General features: G+C 41.0%; 1 protein-coding gene across 2 annotated transcripts in view; it reads left to right on the forward strand.

Annotated features, from left to right (window-relative positions):
* Positions 1 to 25,215, forward strand: part of SMC5 (structural maintenance of chromosomes 5) — a 140,726-nt gene that overhangs the window by 37,877 nt on the left and 77,634 nt on the right. For both annotated transcript variants that reach the window (XM_073670264.1, XM_073670274.1), the window contains exons 11-12: positions 3,041 to 3,154; positions 7,126 to 7,220. In XM_073670264.1, coding sequence (XP_073526365.1) covers positions 3,041 to 3,154; positions 7,126 to 7,220 — 209 coding nt within the window. The remainder of the gene's footprint in view (positions 1 to 3,040; positions 3,155 to 7,125; positions 7,221 to 25,215) is intronic.

Here is a 25,215-nt window from a genome sequence, read left to right on the forward strand (position 1 = left end):
GTTTGGACACACCTTCTCATTTAAAGATTTTTCTGTATTTTCATAACTATGAAAATTGTACATTCACACTGAAGGCATCAAAACTATGAATTAACACATGTGGAATTATATACTTAACAAAACAGTGTCAGAAAAAGAAAGGGAAAAATCAGCTCACCCACCTAGAAGATCAACAGCACGGAGCCAGGAGTGCTACCAGACGAACAATGAGGAACCAGGAAGATCCAGCTGAACAAATCTTCTAAAATCCATATTTTATTGGGTCAGGCAAAAAATATTAAAAGTCCACCTTGGAGAGGAACAGCAAACGCGTTTCAAACTATAAGTTCTTAATCATTGCATAGCAAAAAAACAGCAAGGAAGTGGTATTTATATGTCATGTCCTGCTATGCACCTGTTCAGAGCTAGGTTAATCAAAAATTTAAACACACATACCATGTTAAAATCATATTGCATAGAAACAATGCATATAAATGTGAATAATCCAAGAGAAAAAAAAAAAAAGGAACATAAACATAATAATCTATAAATAATCACTCATAATGATACATCAAATCATGTGTGATATTTAAACCCGCTGGTACACGTGTATTTAAAGTATAAATCCACCAACTTTCTCTATTAAGGAGTTTTCTCCTATGATCACCCCCTCTATGAGGTTTCAACACTTTTTCTATGCCCGTTACTATAAATGTTGAAGTATCTCCATTATGGCATAACGCAAAATGTCTTGATGCTGCAGAACACCTGATACTTAATTTATTATGTGCATCTGATAAATGCCGTCTTATGCGTTTTTTCAAGGGAGTACACGTACATCCCACGTATTGGAGACAGCACGCACTGCATGAAATAATATATATGACATAAGTAGTGTTACAATTAATAACATTTTTTATGTTACATTTTATATTGGTAGAAAAAGATGTAAAAGTCGCTGCATTTTTAACATGGCTGCAGCAAGTGCAAATGGATTGACCACATTTATAAAAACCAGTTGTGTGTAGCCAGGTACTAGAATTAGAAGGATCTTGTTTGAGAAAAAGACTAGGGGATAAAAGATCACCCAAAGTGGGTGCCTTATGAGCTGTGAACCTAACTGCTGTTAGTAGTACTTCTCTCAATTTGGGATCTGTAGAAAGCATAGGAAGATATTTGTTAATAATATTTTTGATCATAGAAAATTGGGGGCTATACTGAGAGACAAAGGTGACCTGGTTGGATCCATTCACACCATCTGAAGGGTGATTGCTGAATTTAGGTCCAATCATATCACTCCTGTTTTTGGAGCTAACTATATTGTATGCTCTTTTTAAAGTCCATTTGGGGTAATGCCTGACTGATAGTCTATCTAGAACTTTTTTTGCTTCAACCTCATATTGTCGTGGGTTACTAGTATTCCTTTGTGTTCGTATTAACTCTCCTACTGGTATATTAATTATAGTCTTTTTATTATGACAAGAGGAAGCCAATAAGGTAGAATTTCTTGATAAACTTTTTCTATAGGGTGTGACAGTAACGGTGTGATCAGTCAGAGTCAAAGTAATATCTAAAAAATCAATCGAATTGGATTGTATATTATGGGTGAATTTAAGATTCATAGAATTATCCGAAATGAATTTGAAAAATTCATTCGCCTCTGACCTTGTCCCATCCCATATCAGGAGCAGGTCATCTATATAGCGACCATACCACCTGATATGGGAGGAGAAAGGACCAGAGTCAGAGAAAATGTATTGTTTTTCCCAAAAGGCCATAAAAATATTGGCTATAGAGGGAGAGAAACCCGCCCCCATTGAAGCTCCGCATGTCTGTAGAAAAAATTGTTTATTAAAGGAAAAATAGTTGTGGCTGAGTAAATATTCGACTGAAAGCACCAAAAATCGTTGTAAATCTTCACTATAAGTGCTATAAGTATGGAGATGGTATGATAATATGGAGATCATTAATGTGTGTGGTATACACGGATAAAGACCTACAACATCACATGAAAGCCAAAGGGATGAATTCCCCCATTCAGTATTATCAAGAGATGCTATAAGATGTTTAGTATCTTTAATGTAACCAGGTAATTGTTTGACTAAAGGTTGTAGGAATATATCGACCCACATGCTGAGTTTTTCATTTAAACTACCAATACCTGCCACTATTGGGCGGAAGGGTGGGGGGAAAATATCTTTATGTATTTTAGGAAGGGAATAATATATGGGAGTAATAGGACATTTAACCAAAAGATCCTTTGCTAATTTATCATTGATGACTCCCAATTGTATACCATAGGCTAATACATTTTCTAATTATTTTTTAAACTTAAATGTAGGGTCATTTGGTAGTGCTTCATAGGTATTGCTGTCCTGTAACATATCTAGATTCATTTTCTCATATAGGCCTCTCGTTTTTCTTTACTTAGCTGCTTTTTTCTTGCCATAATACAAATTCTAACAGTCTATTCAGTAGGACTATCAGCTGTGTATCCACCTGACTTCTACACAACACAACTGATGGTCCCAACCCCATTTATAAGGCAAGAAATCCCACTTATTAAACCTGACAGGGCACACTTGTGAAGTGAAAACCATTTCCGGTGTCTACCTCTTGAAGCTCATCAAGAGAATGCCAAGAGTGTGCAAAGCAGTCATCAAAGCAAAAGGTGGCTACTTTGAAGAACCTAGAATATAAGACATATTTTCAGTTGTTTCACACTTTTTTGTTAAGTATATAATTCCACATGTGTTAATTCATAGTTTTGATGCCTTCAGTGTGAATGTACAATTTTCATAGTCATGAAAATACAGAAAAATCTTTAAATGAGGTGTGTCCAAACTTTTGGTCAATACTGTGTGTGTGTGTGTGTGTGTGTGTGTGTGTGTGTGTGTGTGTATATATATATATGTATATATATATATATATATATATATATATATATATATATATATATATATATATATATATATATATATATATATAATTTTGTCTGTATTCACTCAAGGTCTTGATGTTTATTTGTAATTCAGCATTACATTCATTTATTTTTGCACAGATTAATGTAAAAAACCACCAGCATGCCAAATACGTGGAAAATCACATTTCTATGAACGACATGAGGGCATTTGTCTTTGAAAGCCAAGAGGATATGGACACATTTTTGAAAGAGGTGAGGTGAACTGTAAAAAATAGAAGAAAAAGTGACAACCTTCATTAGATTTTGCATTTTATTTTCTTTAACATAACAACATTTTAATAAAGGGAACAGGTCAGGTATTTTTTGCTCTCCCATCAGTATTTTATTTTACTCCCTTGTATAGTGCCATTAATTCCACAACGTTTTACAGACATAATTATCATTGTACCCATTGGGGCTCACAATCTACATTCCCTATCAGTATGTCTTTGAAGTGTGGGGGGAAACTGGAGAACCCAGGACCACTGCACTGCAAGTCTGCAGTATTTTACTGTGGTGATATTGAGATATCTTCAAGTTTCAGTACCTTGTGGATTCACAAACAACAAAGGTGGGATGATCCCTTTTCCCAACCAAAACCCAATTAAAAGATGTTAACAACTAAGCAGGAATATCTACTGATAAGGGTTGAGGAAAATTGACATTCAAGTTAATTGCATTTAGCTAAAGAAGTACACGTGGTCAAAATTGTTGGTACCCCTCTTAATGAAAGAAAAAGCCACAATGGTGACAGAAATAACTTGAATCTGACAAAAGTAATAATAAATTAAAAATCTTTGAAAATGAACAAATGAAAGTCAGACATTTCTTTTCAACCCCGCTTCCACAGAATAAAAAAAAAAAAAAAAAAATTAAACTCGTGAAATAGGCCTGGACAGAATTGATGGTACTCTTAACTTAATATTTTGTTGAACAACCTTTTGAGGCAATCGCTGCAATCAAACGATTCCTGTAACTGTCAATGAGACTTCTGCACCTCTCGACAGGTATTTTGGCCCACTCCTCATGAGCAAACTGCTCCAGTTGTCTCGTGTTTGAAGGTTGCCTTTTCCAGACGGCATGTTTCAGCTCTTTCCAAAGATGCTCAATAGGATTTAGGTCAGGGCTCATAGAAGGCCACTACCAGTAGTCCAGGCAACCACAGTGTCACTTGAATTCAAAATGCATTTCTTGGGGCCAAAGAGTCTTCCATTTTATTAGTTATGTGTAAACACATGTACCCTTTTGTTGTCCAACCTGCTGAAAATACTACTGTCTCAACTACCTGTCTATTTTAAATCTCAATCTTGCACACAAAAGACATCCTCTTTTCCACAGCAGGGGTCTTTTGTCCTAAAAGGAACTGGCTGCATTCTAATTAGGATGGTTCACTATCCCCTTATAATGAACTTCCTACTCCTTTATGTCCATTGTACCAGTCTAATTTTTAGGAGACTCAAACTTGCAGCTAGATTGACAGCTCTTGTCCTACTGCAAAAGAGAGGGGAGGAATGAATGCCCCTCTTTAGTGTGGCTTCAGAGATTTTAATATGTTCTATGAACTAGTAGTTTTTGATGTTGGTTGTACTCCTTTTTGCATCAACTAATTTGAGTAGGTATATTATTAACCTTGCTTTCATGTTATGGGTTAAAAAAATGTAAAAAATGGTCAATGTTTAAAACCATTCTTGTGTTCAATGAAATATTGATTAACCCCTTTACAACCTGGGGCGTCATAGTACGCTCCAGGCTGTCACCCCCTGTTCAGCGCCGGCTCTGGCGCTGAGCCTGCACTGAACCGAGCACATGGCTGCTGATTATTATAGCCGACATGTGCTTGCAACAGCCGCCGGTGGAATCGCGATCCACCCACGGCTGTTAACATGTTAAATGCCGCTGTCAATCTCTGACAGCGGCATTTAACAGCGCCGTTCCGGAAGCGCATCACGTACCTTGCCCATCGATGAACCCGTCACATGATTGCGGGTCACCGATGCGTGGGCATGACAACCCTGGTTCTGCAGCAGACCCCTGTGGTTGTCATATACTGATAGCTATGAGCGCCACCGAGTGGTCGGCGCTCATATTACACGAACATTTCCGCTACATAGAGGTGATCTGCTCATCATCTCTATGTAGCAGAGGCGATCGGACAGTTGCTGCTTCTAGTCTCCTATGGAGACTATAGAAGAAAGCAAAAAGTGTAAAAAAATTATAAAAGTTTAAATCATCCCCCTTTCGCCCCATTCAAAATAAAATAATAATAAAAAAAACCACATACACATATTTGGTATCACCTCATTTAGAATCTCCCGATCTATCAATAGAAAAAAAGAATTAATCCGATCGGTAAACGGCGTAACGAGAAAAAAATTCTAAACGCCGCAACATTTCAATAAAATGCAATAACGGGTGATCAAAACATCGGATCTACCCCAAAATGGTATCAGTAAAAACTTCAGCTCGGCGCGCAAAAGATAAGCCCTCACCCGGCCCAGATCCCGAAAAATGGAGACGCTACGGGTCTTGGAAAATGGCGCCATTTTTTTTTTTTTTCAGGAAACTTTGGAATTTTAAAGGGACCAAAAGTAATTGGACAGATTAAATAATTGTAAATAAAATGTTAATTTCTAGTACTTGGTTGAAAACCCTTTGTTGGCAATGACTGCCTTAAGTCTTGAACTCATGGACATCACCAGACGCTGTGTTTCCTCCTTTTTGATGCTCTGCCAGGCGTTCACTGCAGTGGTTTTCAGTTGCTGTTTGTTTGTGGGCCTTTCTGTCTGAAGTTTAGTCTTTAACAAGTGAAATGCATGATCAATTGGGTTGAGATCATGTGACTGACTTGGCCATTCAAGAATATTCCACTTCTTTATTAAAGCAAAGTCCTGGGTTACTTTGGCTTTATGTTTTGGGTCATTGTCCATCTGTAGTATGAAACGACAACCAATCAGTTTGGCTGCATTTGGCTGGATCTGAGCACACAGTTTGGCTCTGAATACATCAGAATTCATTCGGCTGCTTCTGTCCTGTGTCACATCATCAATAAACACTAGTGACCCAGTGCCACTGGCAGCCATGCATGCCCAAGCCATCACACGGCCTCCGCCTTGTTTTACAAATGATGTGGTATGCTTTGGATCATGAGCTGTACCACGCCTTCGCCATACTTTTCTCTTTCCGTCATTCTGGTAGAGGTTGATCTTGGTTTCATCTGTCCATAGAATGTTCTTCCAGTACTGTGCTGGCTTTTTTAGATGTTTTTTAGCAAAGTCCAGTCTAGCCTTTTTATTCTTGATGCTTATGAGTGGCTTGCACCGTGCAGTGAAACCTCTGTATTTACTTTCATGCAGTTTTCTCTTTATGGTAGATTTGGATATTGATACGCCTACCTCCTGGAGAGTGTTGTTCACTTGGTTGGCTGTTGTGAAGGGCTTTCTCTTCACCATGGAGATTATTCTGCGATCATCCACCACTGTTGTCTTCCGTGGGCGCCCAGGTCTTGTTGCATTGATGAGTTCACCAGTGCTTTCTTTCTTTCTCAGGATATAACAGGCTGTAGATTTTGCCACTCCTAATATTGTAGCAATTTCTCGGATGAGTTTTTTCTGTTTTTGCAGCTTAAGGATGGCTTGTTTCACCTGCATGGAGAGCTCCTTTGACCGCATGTTTACTTCACAGCAAAACCTTCCAAATGCAACCACCACACCTCAAATCAACCCCAGGCCTTTTATCTGCTTAATTGAGAATGACATAACGAAGGGATTGCCCACACCTGTCCATGAAATAGCCTTGGAGTCAATTGTCCAATTACTTTTGGTCCCTTTAAAAACAGGGTGGCACATGTTAAGGAGCTGAAACTCCTAAACCCTTCATCCAATTTTAATGTGGATACCCTCAAATGAAAGCTGAAAGTCTGAACTTCAACTGCATCTGAATTGTTTTGTTTAAAATTCATTGTGGTAATGTCTGTTATGTTTTATTTTGACAGTTTTGGCAATATTTTTTTTACCTGAACTTGAGGGAGGGAGGGGGGAGAAGGGCCAGCTGTGACATCACCTATTGTGATTGGTGGATCCTGTGTTATCAGCTTTGTATAGGGATGTTACCAGTCATTTATAACTTTAGTGCTGTGTACAAAAACAGTCTTAATAGGTTTTTTCATGTTATTTAACTTCGTTCAGGTCCGTGACAACCAGAGATTAAGAGTTAATGCAGTTTGTTCGCCTCAAGAGTCCGTTGCAAATAATAACCCACAAAAGCCAATCTGTGAATTACAGTAAGTTACCAGAGATTTATTTTTTCTATTTATATAACTTTAATGCTGGGTTTTTACTGCACAATCGCAGCCATTAAACTACATTCAAGCCGATGGGTGGTCGTTTAATGGCATGCTTATACTATCCTGACACAACTTGTGCCCACGGAACAATCAATGATAGGATTGTTCTGTGTCCAAAGTATACCTTGCTATTGGCAGCACATCACCCGTTTCCATAGTTGATTTGCTGCTGACAATAATGAACTGAATAGAATAATCCACCTCCCTCTCTAAGGTTTTGTAAGTTGTTTATTGTGAAGTAATCACAAAAATAAGTGGTACAGAATATAAAGACATAGGGTGACCAAAGCAGACGTTTCTACCCTTCCTGGGTCTTTCTCATGTAGTTGCTAAAAAGAGGAAAAAAAGGGGGAGACTTTCCATAGATAATTGTGCTGTACAATATATAGAGTGCTCAATAATACATGTATAAACAAAAGAAATCCAGCAAAGCATGTGTTAATACATGAAAATACAAGAATTAAATCGCTTAATGTAGCAATCTCTAGAATGATCATAATTAGGGTAACCCCTCAGATATGAATTAAAGACTCAAACTAATGCCGGAGTTTGGAAAGGCACTATTTTTAGGTAGTTTAACAAAGGCCATTAATTTTTTTAGTGGTGTTATAGTTAAAGGGGTTGTCTGGTCTAATATGAAAAATCTGCAGTCACTCTGTCCTCCCAGCGCAGGCACGCTGTTAACTGTCACGGGAACAGTGGTCTGCGATATGCGAACTCCTGGGCAGAGCCAGTCTAGTGGCCACACCTACTAGATGAGGCGTGGCCTCACTCCATATACTTGAATTGAGCGAGGCCACTCCCATTAGATGGGTTCTGCCTGGGAGTATGCATATCGCATACTTAATATAAGTTAAAGATTTATACCAAGTTTAAGAACAAGTGGTGTTCTAAACGAGTCTGATAACTTGTACTTTATCCCATGTTTCCCCTCATCCTATACATGGATTTTTGATTGTTCATATTTTGTTGTCACAAGGATGGATTCTTTAACTTGTATTAATTAAACTTTGGAATATTTTAAATATTGGTCGTTTGGCGAGCTTGATCAATTTCTCTTATATCTCTCTATCTACGCGCTGGCAGAGCTCTTGATTGCGTGTTCCTGGACTGACCAAAGCTACTGTGAGGGTGAGCCAGTTTAATCTTTTTTCTTAAGTCGCATACTTGACTGTTGTTCTCTGGGTAGACACTAGTGAATCCTCCCAGTGCACAGTGCAAGCGTTGGAAGAATTCACAAGTCTGCAGTCACACAGTGTGACTGCCTGCAGACTTTTTCTTTTAGATAGGACAACCCCATTAAGTGTGAAGTGGAGTTATGGTCTGATAGAATTGAGAATAGTGAGAAAGGAAACGAGCGTATCGGGAAGACTATTCCAAATGCAGAAAATATCGACACTGGATCTATAGCAGCAAATTTTCTATTGCATAAATAAATCATTAGCATAGGTTTTCTAGTGGTTCATATAATAGTTGGCATAGGTAGGTGGCATATTTGACCCCATGAATGTGCCACAAGTTTGTAGATAGCATTCATCTCCCAAAAAAAAAAAAAAAAAAAACACGTTTTCATGTAGAATAGTAGTGATGAGATCAATACAGAGTTAAATAGAATCATGAGACAGGGGAGAACTGTTAAACATGCCCCTTAATACCTGTAAGCCCTTGCTAGCGGCTATAACATAGAGAGTGACCATTATGCTGTCCGGAGGAACTATCATAAATTCCTGATAGTCTGAAGAAAGTGACCTGTATCTAGGGTGAAGGATGCGGATAATAATGTAATTTTATATTCAAACTGTTTTATTAAACCTCAATTAAGCATTAATTAATCATTTTACATTTTGCAGATCAAGAAAAATGTATTGTATTCGACTTTGAAGAAAATATAACAAAATAGACATTAGAAAAAAATGTCAAGTTCAAATGGGGTTACTTTTTTTTAAATAATTCAAATGGTAGTGTATTGAACAATGTAATGTTTAAAAGATAACCACCAATAAGAGTATGTTGAGGCAATTTCTATATTGTATCTGAAAAGCCCATATAAGAAGAAAAGAAAAGGAGGGATAAAGAAGTAAAGAAAAAACTGAGGGTCAAAGGGGAGGGGGGTGGGGGGGAGACCCTTATGCCCGTGTGACTAATTATGAATTCAATCGCAAGCATCTGTTGAAACTATTAGAATAGGTTATGAAAATCAGGTGAGTCCTGAAACAGAATCCATCCGCTCCAAACCCTTCTAAATTTATCACTGGTTCCATTACATTCTACAGACAGTTCTTTCATTCTACATAGATTCACCATTTCCTTGTACCAATCTAGTATTTTAGGGGAGGTTTTAAGTTTCCAAAACTGTGGAATTACCATCCGTGATGCTGTTAAGCAAAATCGAAGTAAATCTTTCTTTTGTACACCTATTGAGGAAGGGAGGATTGACAGAAGGGCTATTTGAGGAGACTCCAATACTGTTTCCTGTGATACGTTGGTAATTGTCAAATACCTTCTCCCAAAATGGTTTAATTTTAGAACACTCCCACCATATATGAATCATAGAACCCACTTCACTTTCACATCTCCAACATGTTTCCAAAACTGTAGGAAACATTGCATGTAATTTAGATGGGTAGTGATACCATCGTGTAAGTATTTTATAGTTTTTTTTCTTGTGAAGTCCTAGCATTAGTAAGCTTACAGGTGCATCTCACTAAATTAGAATATCATCAAAAAGTTAATTTATTTCAGTTCTTCAATACAAAAAGTGAAACTCATTATATAGAGTCATTACAAACTGATCTATTTCAAGTGTTTATTTCTGTTAATGTTGATGATTATGGCTTACAGCCAATGAAAACACAAAAGTCATTATCTCAGTAAATTAAAATAATTAACAAAAAACACCTAAAAAGGTTTCCTAAGCATTTAAAAAGGTCCCTTAGTCTGTTTTAGTAGGCTCCACGATCATGGGGAAGACTGCTGACTTGACAGATGTCCAGAAGGCAATCATTGACACTCCTCAAGGTCCCAAAGTTCCAATTTTCATTTGGAAATCAAGGTCCCAGAGTCTGGAGGAAGAGTGGAGAGGCACACAATCCAAGATGCTTGAGGTCTAGTGTGAAGTTTTCACAATCAATGATGGTTTGGGGAGCCATGTCATCTTCTGGTGTAGGTCCACTGTGTTTTATCAAGACCAAAGTCAGCGCAGCCATCTACCTGGAAATTTTAGAGCACTTCATGCTTCTCTCTGCTGACAAGCTTTTTGGAGATGGAAATTTCATTCTCCAGCAGGACTTGGCACCTGTCCACACTGCCAAAAGTACCAATACCTGGTTTAAATACAACAGTATCACTGTTCTTGATTGGCCAACAAACTCACCTGACCTTAACTTCATAGAGAATCTATGGGGTAGTGTCAAGAGGAAGATGAGAGACACCAGACCCAACAATGCAGACGAGCTGAAGGCTGCTATCAATGCAACCTGGGCTTCCATAACACCTCAGCAGTGCCACAGGCTGATCGCCTCCATGCCACGCCGCATTGATGCAGTAATTGATGCAAAAGGAGCCCCGACCTAGTGTTGAGTGCATTTACTGAACATACATTTCAGTACACAAACATTTAAAATTTTAAAATAATTTTTCAAGCTGTTGTTATAAAGTATTCTAATTTACTGAGATAATGACTTTTGTGTTTTCATTGGCTGTAAGCCATAATCATCAACAGTAACAGAAATAAACACTTGAAATAGATCACTCTGTTTGTAATGACTCTATATAATGAGTTTCACTTTTTGTATTGAACTGAAATAAATTAACTTTTTGATGATATTCTAATTTTGTGAGATGCACCTGTATGTGTGAAGAGGAACCCTTTTGCCCACTCAAGAGGGGACAAACTAACCCCCAAATCCCTCTCCCATGCTCGCTGAAATGCCAGTTTGTCCGTTCCCTCCTCTGTCCAATCCCTCATATATCACAGAGATGGCGTGAGTCGGACCACTTTCCTGAAGGAACATGTTTTCAAAGAAGGTGTAGTTTGAGAATGAATTTACATTAGAGTTGTGTGCTACTAGAAAGGATCACATTTGCAAATATTCAAACCACTTGAGTTTAACATTTGGGAATTTTGTTTGAAAAGATACAATAGTAGATATCATGCCATTTTCCAAAATCTAAAACAATCGGGTATCCTCCACTGCCCTCCGACCGAGGAAAGATCCGTGCAAATATCCAGGTAGGAAGGAAGGGTTATAGAATATTGATGTGAGTGGGCTAATAGTTCTACCTGGAAACCTCTTTTTCCTCAGATAATGCCATGTTTTAGTGTAATCTCTTTTTATTGAAATAATAAAAGACATAAACATACAAAATCAACATCAGTAGGAGCCAGTGCTCAGTCTCGATGATCAAAATATTACACATTCACATATCTACTATTTTTCTTATAAGACTGAGGCACCTTTATCCAGCAGTATAAACTTACTTTTGTCTGTTCCAACAATGGAACCAAGAGCATATATCAAATATCAACAATGCCAAAACGGGAGAAAAGAAGAAAGAAAAAAAAAAAGGGGGAGGGGGGGAGCAGGAGAAGAAGTAATAAGAAAGTGAAAATAGGAAAGGAGAGAAGGATTTAAGGAATGGGAACGGGGCAGGGGAATCAGAGCTAAGTTCTATTTTAATTTCACTAATCATCTCCAGCACCAATCCGGATCCAATTCGCCTATTCATCAGTTTTTACCCAAATAGCCCATGGAACTCCGACGAGTCTTGAAACAAGATCCAAACACTCCAGATCTTCATGAATTTATCCGCACAATCATTGAAATCAGCAGAAAGCTCCTCCATTCTGCAGATATTAGCCATTTCATTATACCACTCTGAGATTGGGGGGATTTGAGGTGACCTCCAATAACGTGGAATCACCGCTCGAGCTGCCGTTAAACAAAATCTTAAAATATCTTTTTTTTGGGATCTAATCGATGAAGGCAGAATGGAAAGTAGGGCTATCTCAGGGCAATTCTCAACCCTATTTCCAGTAATTAGGTTATAGTTAGAGAATATTTTATCCCACAGAGGTTTGATCCGGCTACATTCCCACCAGATGTGGAGCATAGATCCCTTTTCCACTCCACATCGCCAACACATGTCTGAAGTTGCCGGAAACATGGAGTGGAGTTTCACAGGATACCGATACCATCTTGCCATAATTTTGAAATTTTTCTCCTGCGCATAATTCGCACCCGACATTTTGTGTGTAAACAAGAAACTTTTTTCCCAGTCTGACGAGGGTATGATATGTCCCAATTCCTGTTCCCACTTATGTTGAAAATTAAGCTTTCCTGAGATATTTACCCCTATCAGACAATTATAAAGCATGGATATTACATGGTTGGGAGGAGCTTCCTGCAAAAACAGTCTCTCAAAGGAAGATGGTGTACACTGGAACAGGGGCACTGCCCCCCTGGACGATAAAAACGATTGTAACTAGATATTCCAACCACTGGAGTTTTCTAGACGGACACCTATCTTGTATTGTATTGAATGACGGAAATCTACCATTTTCGAATATCTGCAGAAGGCGAACATCCTCCCTAGCTCTCCATCCCATAAAAGAATCCCTCAAATATCCAGGAGGGAAGGAAGGATTGGAGAATAATGGCATAAGAGGGCTGATTGTACTAGAGGAAAAGTATTTTTTCATAATTGCATGCCAAATTTTGATTGTACCCCTAGTCAGTTCAGACAAACCTCCAATTGAGGAAACATCTGAGGCGAAGAGCCAAGGAAGGTGCTTCAAAGGAACAACTACTCCCTCCTGCTCAACAGTGACCCATTGCTTTGTCAAAGAATTATAGTGCCAGTCTAGAAGGCGACCCAAAGCAGAGGCTTGAAAGTATGTTTTAAAATTCGGAAATCCAGCTCCACCAGCTGCCTTAGGGCGGTTCAAAGTCTGCATACTTATCCTAGGTCTACCTTTACCCCACACAAACCTAGTTAATACTGTACGTAATCTGCTAAAAAAGCTGCATGGGGGAGAGATAGGGACAGTTTGAAAAATATATAAAAAGCGGGGAAGTATATCCATTTTTACAGCATTCATTTTGCCAAACCAGGACATTCTCAGTTTACTGTAATTTAGTAAATCTTTACATGTACGGTCCAAGAGAGACTGGTAGTTTAGCGCATACATTTTTGACAAGTCAGAAGAAATGAGCACTCCCAAGTATTTTATCGCCTCCGATTTCCACTTAAAAGGGAGGTTGTCCATTACCTGTTTAACCTCTCTCTGCGGCAACGACACGTTTAATGCCTCCGATTTTGAGTAATTAACTTTGAAATTACTCAGGAACCCAAATCTGTCAAACTCCTTCATTAATGAAGGAAGAGATGTCTGAGGTTGAGATACATAGAGGAGGAGATCATCTGCATATAATGCTGTCTTATAAGTCCTTGTACCTATTTTAACCCCTTGAATACTACTATTTTTCCTTATAGCGTTGGCCAGGTGTTCCATCACTATCACGTACAGAAGGGGGGACAGAGGGCACCCCTGTCTAGTCCCATTTTGTATCTTAAAGGGTGAGGACAGGGCTCCATTAACTCTAACTCTGGCAGTAGGACCTGAATACAAGGAGAAAATCAACTGTAAAAATCGTGGTCCAATGCCTATTTGGTTTAGTGCTTCCTTCATAAATTGCCAATGAACCCTATCCAAAGCCTTCTCTGCATCAACAGATAGAAGGCCCATAGATATGGAATTGCTTTTAGCTTTGGAGATTAGCAACATAGTCTTAATGGTATTATCTCTTGCCTCTCGGCCCTGAATAAATCCTACTTGATCTGTGTTTATAAGGGAGGGTAACAATGGGGCCAGTCTCTCTGCTAGAATTTTGGAGAGTATTTTAATGTCTACGTTTATTAATGATATGGGTCTATAATTAGCCGTGTTTGTAAGATCTTTACCCTGTTTAGGAAGGATACTAATATGGGCTTCCAATGATTGGGGGACGAAACATGTCTTATCATTTAGTGAGTTAAATGTTTTATGCATAATAGGGGATAGTTGAGTTTTAAGGGACTTATAGAATGCTGGGGTAAATCTGTCTGAACCAGGACTTTTACCAGATGGTGTAGATTGAATAGCAAGATTGACCTCCTCCTCCGTGATGTCTTTTTCCAGTTCCCCAGAGACCTGGCTATCTAAGGATGGTAAAGAAGTATCCTGTATATACTCTTTAATTCGGGCAGTTAGGTCACAAGAAGAGAGATCAGAATATTGCCCTTTAATATTATATAACTTCTCATAGTATGAGCGAAATATCTCGATAATTTCTGTAGGGTTGTGAGCATCCTCCCCATTCTGTTTCTTGATATATGGAACGTATGTTGCCACAGAACGAGGATGAAGCAATCTTGAGAGTGCCCGTCCACATTTATCTGACGATTCATAAAAAAAACTTTTAGTTTGCTCCCTATGTCTTAGATACTTTTGCTCAAGCAAGATCTTAAGATCATTCCTTTTTTTTGATAGTTCTGCAAGTGTATTAGGTGACAATGTATGTTTGTGCGATGTCTCCAATATGTGTATCTGTCTCAACAGGTCATTCACCCTCTGTGTTCTTTCTTTTTTGAGTCTTGAACCATGTTTAATCAACACGCCTCTCATGACACATTTTAGAGTTTCCCATTGCAGAGGAGTTGAGGTCTGATCTGTTTTGTGAATTTGCATAAAAGAATCAACAGAATCTTTTAATTCCGTCATGCAGATACTATCCTTGAGAAGGTGATCATTCATTTTCCATGTCCACGAGCGTCGGACAGAGGAAGGAATAGATAGGGATAGAAAAATTGGAGCATGATCAGACCACAACATGTCGCCTATTGTGGCAGATGGGTTTAAAGAAAGAGCGTGATGACTCAACAGGAAGAAATCAATGCGACTATATGAACCATGCGCAGGAGAAAAATATGTGTAGTCCTTACCCTGAGGATTTAAGATTCGCCAAACGTCTGTCAATCTGAGGGCGTGGATGGCCCGCTTCAGTGATCGGAGCCTTCTTGAAGGGACAACACCCCTTCCTGAGGATGAATCTAGCGCGGGATTCCATGTGAAGTTAAAGTCTCCACCTGCAATCAGAATACCTTCTGCAAATTCAGAGAGGGATGTTAGAAAGGACCTACACGTGGGGATCTGGTCTTTGTTAGGGAGGTACCAATTTGCTATTGTATATATTGATTCCGCTATTTTAAGTTTTAAAAACACATATCTGCCTTTATCATCAATGAGGGAATCTATGAAGGTGTAAGCCAACGATTTGTGTATGGCTATGGATACACCCTTAGAGCGTGAATCCGGATTAGTGCTGTGAAACCATCGAGAGTAATACCTATCACCAAGAACAGGCACATGCCCCATTTTAAAATGCGTCTCTTGTAACATAAGAACCTGAACTTTTTGTTTGTGCATAGAGTATAAAATTTGAGAACGTTTCTGTGGGACATTAAAGCCTCTTACATTCAATGAACCTACTTTAATAGATGACATGATTACCAATGAAGGGGGTGGGGTAAGATGGGAGACGGAAATATAAAGAAAGGGACGAGAAAGTGAAAGGGGAACAAAAATAAAATTAGAATAAAGAAAACAGTCTGATGAGGGGAGATGAGTCTATTTTACACCTGCCAGCAGTGTGTAAACCCCTTGAGAGAATGGGCTTTCTACCGAGGAGCCGTCCCCCCCCAAGCCCAAACAACAGGCCAAACCCTTCGTACTAAAACTTTGATATAAAGGCAGCCAAAAACTGACATAGATTAACATCTGCTTATCGCTATATTAAATCTCCTAATCAATATATCACATAACCTTGTGAGATAATATCTGCATCTCCCAAGAACTGAATACCATTGACATAGTACAATTAGTTTTGTCACTGATATCCAGTCACATATATGAGGTATTCAAAACATCAACTACATTGAGAACATTTTAGAGGAATATAACATTCTAATGTCTTTCACCAACATTTTAGAGGAACATAACATTCTAATTTCTTTCACCAGCTTGACTAGCACTGAGGGCTAGAGAATTGACCACAGGTCCTTTTTGTGAGAGATGTTTCAATCTGGGGGATGCGAAACGTGTTTCCTATTGATCTCTCTTCTAGATTCTTCTCTAGCTTTGTTTCTTGTCACTTTTTGTGATTGTGGGTTGAGATCCGACTTGGGGCCTCCTGGGAGACTTGGCCAATCCTCGGATGATATAGATACGTGGGGGATCCCCAAGCCCTTAACAAAAGCCGGGATGTCTCCAGGGCATCGTACCACATGTAAAACCCCAGAATGGCGGACTTGTAGGCGGAAAGGGAAACCCCAAGAATATAATATGTTCTGCTGTCTCAAAACCTCTAATAGAGGTCTTAAAGTCCTCCTCTTCTGAAGTGTGTGACGTGATAAATCAGACATGAGTTGTACAGAATGATCTTGATAAAGAATAGAATCCATTTTTCTTGCCCTTATTAAGATGTTTTGTTTGATTTTGTATTTATGAACCCGGCAAATCACATCTCGATGTTTTGACATGTCAGAGGGTCTGGGACCCAGGGATCTATGGGCCCTGTCTAATTCCAACTCCCTCTCTAAGGGCCGACCCAGAATAGAATTGAACAAATGGCGCAGTGTCTCATCCAATTTATTGTGCTCAATTGTCTCTGGAAGTCCTCTAATCCTAATATTATTGCGCCTTTCTCTGTTCTCAATATCGTCTATCAAATCTGTTAGGTATTCCAATTGGTATGAGTGGGAGGACAAAGTTTGTTCATGAGATTTAACTTGTTGGGCGATGGATGCTGTGTGTGACTCAGCAGCGGACACTTTTTCTGTTAACTCTTGCATGTCCCCTCTAATGGCAGCAGTTTCAGCTCTGTAGGAGGACTCCAGTCTGGACATATAGGACTCCATGTCCTCCCTGGTTGGAATAGCTCGTATTCGAGCTTTGAGATCTCTCCACACTGCCTCATGCTGAGATAAATCATCCTGTTGGCTCTCCTCTGAGCAGCCAGGAGAGGGGGAGCGTAATAATATGTGAAAGGAGTCTCTCTCAGGGGATCTCTGGTTATCGGTGGACCATTGGGGTCTCTGTAAGTCCGGACCCACAGCAGAGGTAAGCTCTGCCGAGTCTGAAGTGTCTGTGGGTTGGAGCACGGAGCTATCCCCACCACGCACCTGAATCCCGGAGGCGCGAAACCAGGGTCCGCCATCTTGGACTGGGGGGGGTCCTCCGTAGCTGCGACGGTGAGGCCTCCTGTATTCTCCCACATCTGAGAGTCCTCCGCTGACGAAGGCATCGTCCGGTCTGTTGATCTTGATGGGGAGCGTTTACCACGTGGGCTCAGAGCCTCCGATGCAGGAGCCGAGGAGCGCTGTGCAGGGCCCGCCGACGCCATCTTAGATCCCGCTTGTGCAGGGGAAACAGGTGCAGTGCTTCTCAGATAGCGTGTAATGTTCGTTGGAGATGCCCGCTGGGTACTCACACTGGTCTTTGTTATGTTCCGTTTCTTTTTTGCTGGCATTGGCAGTATTTTGGCTTGATTTGATGTGATAGGCATGCCCTGAAGCTGGGCCAGGGACGGGAGCAAACAACCCTGCGACTTCACTCCTCCATAGCCAGGCCACGCCCCCAGATAATGCCATGTTTTAATTGTTTCCCTAGTTAGATTGCTTTTGGCCAAGGTCACTGAGTCTTCTTGGTACCATGGTAGATGTCGTAAAGGGACTTCTGAGCCCTCCTGTTCCACCCCTACCCATTGTTTAGAGTCATTGTTAAGACTGGAGAGGCAAGGCATGTATCCCACATTCAAATCCTAAAATCTTGACAACTCCAGTCTACATGACTAAATCCAACTGATGGCTTATTTTTTGGAAGGCTGAGAACCACTGTGAAAGTAGTCTCCCACTTAATTGGAGTCTGCGCCACTGACTTTTTATTTGAATGAGCATGGTGTAATATTAAATTACTACATTAAAGGCCGGTTTAGGGGAAACAAGTGGCTGCTGGTTACAACTGGCATTTAAAGAGTTTGTCCAGTACTGGATTTCCCCTTCTTAAATGCTAAAGTGCCCCAGATTAAAGAGAGCCTGTCATGTAAAATATTGCTGTTAACCTGCAGATATGGAGTTAATCTGCAGGTTAATAACTTTCTAACAGCATGCAACTCTGGCACTGAGTGTTCCCCTGCCAGGGAGAAATGTACTTTTATCTCCCCGGCAGTATTTGGCTTCCAGTAGTGCCGACACTGTTTCAGTCACCGCTCTGTTTATAGTGACCTGTGGCTGTAACCATGCCCACGGCACTGACTGACAGCAGCTCAGCGTTAGGACCAGCTGTCAGTTAGTGCCGGGGGCGCGGTTATAACCGATTCTCTAAACACAGAGCGGCGACTGAAACCACGCCGGTGCCACCCCTATGACTAGAAGCCGAACTCTGCTTGGGGCATAATATTTATTTCCTCCCAGCAGCGTGGCTCTGTGTCGGCACCGCACGGTATCAGAATGTGATTAACCCCATATCTGCAGGTTAATAGTGCTATTTTGCATGACCGGTTTCCTTTAAAAAAACAAAACCTACTGTCCTCTCAGTCCAGCAATGTCGGCGCTGTGTCTCACAGCCATTCAGTGGCCATTAATAGGCTGTAGCACTCACATGAAATAAACAATGTCGCGTGACCAATGGGAGAAAATGCATTTCATAAAACAGGTTACAGTGGTGCAAGAGATTGATGCACAGATTGATATCAGTGTGTAATCATTCTTGTACTGCATATGTCTGTGTGTATGTTTGTCTATGCTGTGATATCACTGTGTGTATTATCACACTTGCTAGGCTGTGCTTGAAATTTTATAGAAGTGAATTGAGAGATGCACACGTATGGCTGCGGCATCAACCTTGACAGACTTGAGGTAGCCCTCTTGCTGGAGAAGGGTGCGTGTCACAGAGCTGGGGTCCTCCTTTATCAGAAAATTATGGTCTATCCACAGGTTATTCAATACATTTCTAAGATCAATATTCCGTAACATGGCAACCATAGAAGTACACACTGCCATGTTTCAATTAAAGACTTAGCAACACTTTTTAATGTTATTTCATTATCTGCCAAAAGCTTGCAAACCAGGTAACTTTGTTTTGCTGATCTTGAAAAGAAATGAGTTTTCCCAGCTAAAGCACTCAATGGTAAGTCACCTTTGTTGGGATAGAGGCGTGTGCCCTGGTACTGCAATATTGTTCTGATGAACTTCTAGAGGCATGTTGCACCTTTTTCGGAACTGCTGGACACCTAACAAGCAAGCCCAACTCACAATTTGTGAAGCATTGGAATAGACTATGCTGGCCAGCTTTGTCTTCAATGTTCTCTTGTGGTCTTAGGGATGATATGATGATCCATCCATTCATCCGCTTCCAACTGTTACACATAAGTATGAGGAGAAATTTGACAGTATCTTTAATTCTATAGCTGTGTAAAAAGATTTAGAGGAAAATTGACCTCTGACTTCTGTGAAGATATAAATAAGCACAGAATTTTGGATCTATTTTGGGTTTAATGAAAAAAAAAAAAGAGTGCAATTATTTACTGTGTGTTATTAAAGAAGCCCTCCCATTAAAGTTTTTATCCTCATAATATATTGCAATCGTCATATTATATAGCACTGTGTACTTACAATTGTTCATTTTGCCTTTCTACCCTGTTAATTCTTCTCTTTTCCACGAAGTCTATGTCCTCACGTGATTAAAACTGACTAGCTGAATCCTTCTAAGCTCTATGTAGAAACAGGAAGTCTATTTTTCCTGTATGAGTCATGAATCACTGCAAAGTCCCTGTCAGGGGGAGGAGGCAGCAACTGGGTCAGGAGTTGAAGAGAGGAATGATAAATGCAGGGAAAGAGACTTCCTACTTCTACACAGAGCAGAGAAAAATATGGGGATTTGACCTTCCCCTAATATTGTTTCCTGGAGTCCATCCTCTTTATATATTCCAGTCATCATATCATATCCAATGTGTACTTACACTTGCTCATTTTTCCTTTCTATCCAGCTAATTCATCTTTCCAGGACATCCCTCCTGACAGCACCATGGAGGTTGTCCTTCTATCGCTATAGGGACAAGAAACACGAGCGGTTAAAAGACCCCTCCCACCCACACCCACCAGTGTATTTTCCAAGTACCACACAGGGATGGATGCAACTCTTAATTTATTAAATTCTTGTACAAAGTTAATCTTCACAATAGTACAAGAATTAAAGGGAGGGAAGTAACAGTGCTGTCAGGATGGACTCCTGGAAACCATATTACCGGTAGGTCTAATCCCCGTTTTCCAGGACGTCCCTCCTGACATGGAGAATACCAAAGCATGAAACTTTTAGGGTAGGACTACTGCCTGTGGCACCTTCCTACCAAAGGCCGTTTGGTGATTCAACATAGTATCTAACTTACAATGTTTACAAAATGTGTTAAGAGTAGACCAAGTAGCTGCCTGGCAAATCTGTTCCACCGATGCCCCGGCGCTCTCCACCCAGGATGTAGCAATTGCTCTAGTAGAATGGGCTTTTTGACCCACAGGCAAAGGCTTCTCTACAGATTCATATGCTAAGCTAATGGTGGACGTTATCCACCTGGCTAACGTAGGTTTGGAACCTTTTTTTCCCCCTTATTTCTGCCCCCATACTGAACGAATAAATTTTTGTCCTGCCTCCATTCACTAGTGGCCTCCAAGTATCGAATAACTGCCTGTCTTACATCTAAAGAATGGAAGAAACTCTCTATGGTTCTTACACTGTTGGCAGAAGGAGGGTAATACGATCTCCTGGTTTCGATTTTGAGGGGAAACCACCTTGGGCATGTGTGCTGGATTAAGTCTTAGAACTATCCGGTCATTGAAGATCTGCATGTAAGGGTTTTGAACTGAAAGGGCCTGAAGCTCTCCGTGTCTTTTAGCTGAGGTGACAGCTGCCCAAAAAAATAGTCTTAAACGTGAGCCTAGCAATGTTAAAATTTTCTATGGGCTCATAAGGGACCTTACATAAGGCTTTGAGAACTAAATTTATATCCCGGGGGGAACCGACCTCCTTACCGTGAGTCTTAACCTCTGGATGGCCCTAGAAAATCATGCCACCCAAGGATGAGCTGCCAGGGGAGAATCAAAAAAGACACTAATTGCTGCTACTGTACCCTTAAAGTGCTGAGTCTTAACCCTTTATTAAACCCCGCCTGCAGAAAATATAGAATTTTTGGAACATCGGGGTGGGAAGTGTCTGAAGAACTGCCACTCTCCAAACAAAACCTCTTCCAGATTTTATTATAGATGGCTGTCGTAACTAGCTTTCGGCTAGCTTGAATTGTTGAAATCACTTCATCTGACAAACCTCTGGCTCTTAGGATCTCCCTTTCAGGATCCAAGCTGACAGTTGAAGGTTTTGCAGGTTCGAGTTTAACACTGCACCTTGAGAAAGAAGGTCTCTTCTCCCTGGTAGAAGGATTTGATCCTTCAGGCACATTCTCCGCAGCAAAGGGAACCAACTTCTTCTTTTCGGCTAAAACGGGACAATAAGCAGTACCTTCGCTCTGTCTTCCTGGATCTTCCTGAGGACTCTCGGAATTAAAGCTATGGAGGGAAAGCTTACAACAGACCTCCCTTCCTCAACTGATTTAGGGCGTGGATCCCTTGTGGATTGTCCCCTGGATTGAGAGAGTAGAATCTCGGAACTTTCGCATTTTTCCTGGTTGCGAAATGGTCTAGTTGGGTGATTCTCCCCCCACCCCCCATAGACGATATAGGAGTTGAAGCACTTCTTCATTGAGTTCTCACTCTGTAGGCCCAATCCACTGCCTGCTTAGGTAATCCGCCACGGAGTTCTTGGACCCCTCAAGATGGACATTCGATATAGACAAGACATTCTTCTCTGCCCAGGAAAATATCTTCGTAGAGATCTACGTTCGATCTTGTAGCAGATGGTGTTTTGGACCCCCTGGTGGCGAAGAAATGACACCGTCGTCATGTTGTCTGACATAATCTTCAGGTGTTGCTTTATTAAACAGGTGTGGTTTTGTTTTAAAGTTTCCCAAACCGTGCACAACTCTCTGTAGTTTGAGGTTTGGGACTGGATGTCTAGAGGCCAGATTCCTTGGAAAAATTCTCCTTCTATATGAGCTCCCCATCCTTCCTTGCTTGCATCTGTCATGATATTGACACAAGGAACCAATACTCATGGCACTCCTAGTCTGACGTTTTCGGAAATGGTCCACCATTCCAGAGAACTTCTGACCGCAGGGGATAAACGAGTCTCCTCATCCAGGGAAATCTTCCGCCTTTCTCAGGATGAAAGAATTGCTCTGAAGCTGTCTTGTGTGGAATTGACCCCACCTGACGCACGGTATGCAGGCTGCAAGGGTACCAAGGACCTTCATCGCCGTTCTTATTGACTATCAATTCTGTAATAACAGACGAACTCTGTTCTTCACAGTTCTGTTTTTCCACTAGTAACAGAGAAATTCTTCGACTGGAGTCCAAGATAACTCCCAGAAATCTTTTCTTGGTCCCTGGCACCAGATCCGACTTTCCAAGATTTATGATCCAACCCAGACATTCTAATGTTGAGATGACCATTTTGAGCTGATTCCTTAGCTCGGTCACTGAACCAGATATCAACAGGGAATCGTCAAGATAGGGCACTATAATAATCTCTCTCTCCCTTAGGTAGGCTACAATCTCTGCGACCAATTTGGTAAAAATTTGAGGAGCCGAAGCCAGACCAAAAGGAAGGCATTGGAAGTGGCAGTTCTGATTTCCCTGCTTTAATACGAAACATAGAAATTTCTGACAACAGGGATGGATAGGAACGTGATAATAAGCGTTTTTAGATCTAATATACACATCAATGAATCCTTGTCTGAGTGGAATGATGGACTTTATAGACTCCATCCTGAACCTCTTGTACTTTAACCACCGATTTAGCGGTTTTAGATGTATTATAGTGCGACTTTCTCCTGATTGTATTTTTTGATAGTGAAGAGACCCGAGTAATGACCTAGACCTAGCTCCGATTTGGGAACTGGAATTACTACTCCTGACTTTATCAGTTCTCTTATGTCTGACCACATAGGATAATGGAAGGAGGTTTTGTAACTACAAATCTCCCTGGGGGCTCCCGGATAAATTCTAGAATATACCCCTGGGAAATAGTTTTCTGTAACCACAGATTTCGGGCAATTGAGATGCCAGGAGTCTCCAATCTCTGAGACATCCCCCGACCCTTATGGCGTCATTGTCTCCTACCGCCTGAACCTGACCCAAAAGGAGGGGGAGGGCCTCTACCTCTACCCCCTTTTGGGGTAGCTCCACCGACCGCCTTTACCTTTCGGTATTCTTGCTTCTGGGAGGGGCGGGACCTCTGAAAGGGAAATTATCTTTTTAAACTACCCTCAGGGAACCCCTTCTTTTTATCTGAGGCACCTTCCAGAATACTGTCCAGTACTGGACCAAACAATCTTAATCCGGAAAAGGGTATGGAACAGAGCTTATTTTTAGACTGATTGTCTCCCGACCAAGTCTTCATCCAGATGGCTCTACGAGCTGCATTGGATAGAAAGTTGTTTCTGGCCGCGAACCTAACAGACTCTGCAGATGTGATGAGACATTTTAGCATATTTTCCCTAGATATCTTTCCTCTTAACTGTTCCTCCAGCTGATCGATCCACAGGTGCATGGATCTAGCAACTGAAGTGGTAGCTATATTATCTTTCATAACTGCAGCTGACTCCTCCCAAGCTCTCTCCAGGAGGCCATCAGCTTTTCTGTCCATGGACTCTCTAAGACTTGACTTATCTTTAAATAGAATTGAAGTTTTCTTAACCACTCTGGCAACTGGGACAAAGATCTTTGAGATCTACTCCCAAGTCTTAGTGTCCTCTGGTTCAAATGGCAGTCGCAGTCTGAAATCCCGAGGGATGACTAGACGTTTTTCCGCTTCCTCCCACTCTTCCAGAATCATTGCCCGGATGAGGTTGTTCATCGGGAAAACTTGATACTTCTGTGACCTCAGGCCCGCGAGCATCTCGTCCTGGATCGACTGGGTTTTCAGGGTCTCTTCAATCTGCATAGTACCTCTTACCGCTCAGAGCAGTTCGTTGGTGTCCTCTGAGGAAAAGACATACTTCTTGCCCACTTCCAGGGGTTCCGATGTGATCTCTCCTTCTTCTTCTAGGTCAGAACTTATGGACTGGATCTCCTCCTCCCGAAGTCGGCTCCATCTCCCACCGTGGTCTTTTGGCTCGATTACCTGGCTGAGATGACTGTGCTGGCAAAAGACTAGAGTTGAAGGCATCCTTAATGACTTTAAGGTTGCAACCTTCACACAGCTGTTTTGTCCAGGAGTCTGGTAATTTAACATTACATATAGCACATCTCTTGGTCTTTCTAAAGGATATGCCTGTTCTTCTTGAAGATGTCATGGTGGCTGCTACCGCCTTGTCCTAGTATGTAACATAGGACAGTCTATTTAGTATAGGCTTCCAATATAAGTGAGAGAGGAGTTCAAATAGAGGCCACTTACTGTCACCAGGGACTGCTCCAGGAGTCTCAGCCTTTCCAATGTCATCCATGCTGATCCAGAGGTTCACTCTATCACAGTGGTGTATGTTTATCCCCAGAACAAGGCAGCTTTACATATCTTACCTTGTCTTCCATAATAACCTGGGCACCACCTGGAATGGCCTCCCCCGGAAATCCTTGCTGTCCCACAGGGATGACGTCATCGGAAATGCTGCCTGTTGGGTCTCCTGAGGCCTCTGGCGTCTCCCTGCGTTCCATCTTGGAAACTCTGAAGCACGAGGTGTAGTCTCTCCCCATGGTCTCCCGCGCCTTCTGTGTTCCACCTCGAAATGCA

This window comes from Phyllobates terribilis, unplaced genomic scaffold (assembly GCF_046119375.1).
Source record: "Phyllobates terribilis strain yellow unplaced genomic scaffold, ASM4611937v1 Scaffold_1__5_contigs__length_1240528914, whole genome shotgun sequence".
NCBI lineage: Eukaryota > Metazoa > Chordata > Amphibia > Anura > Dendrobatidae > Phyllobates > Phyllobates terribilis.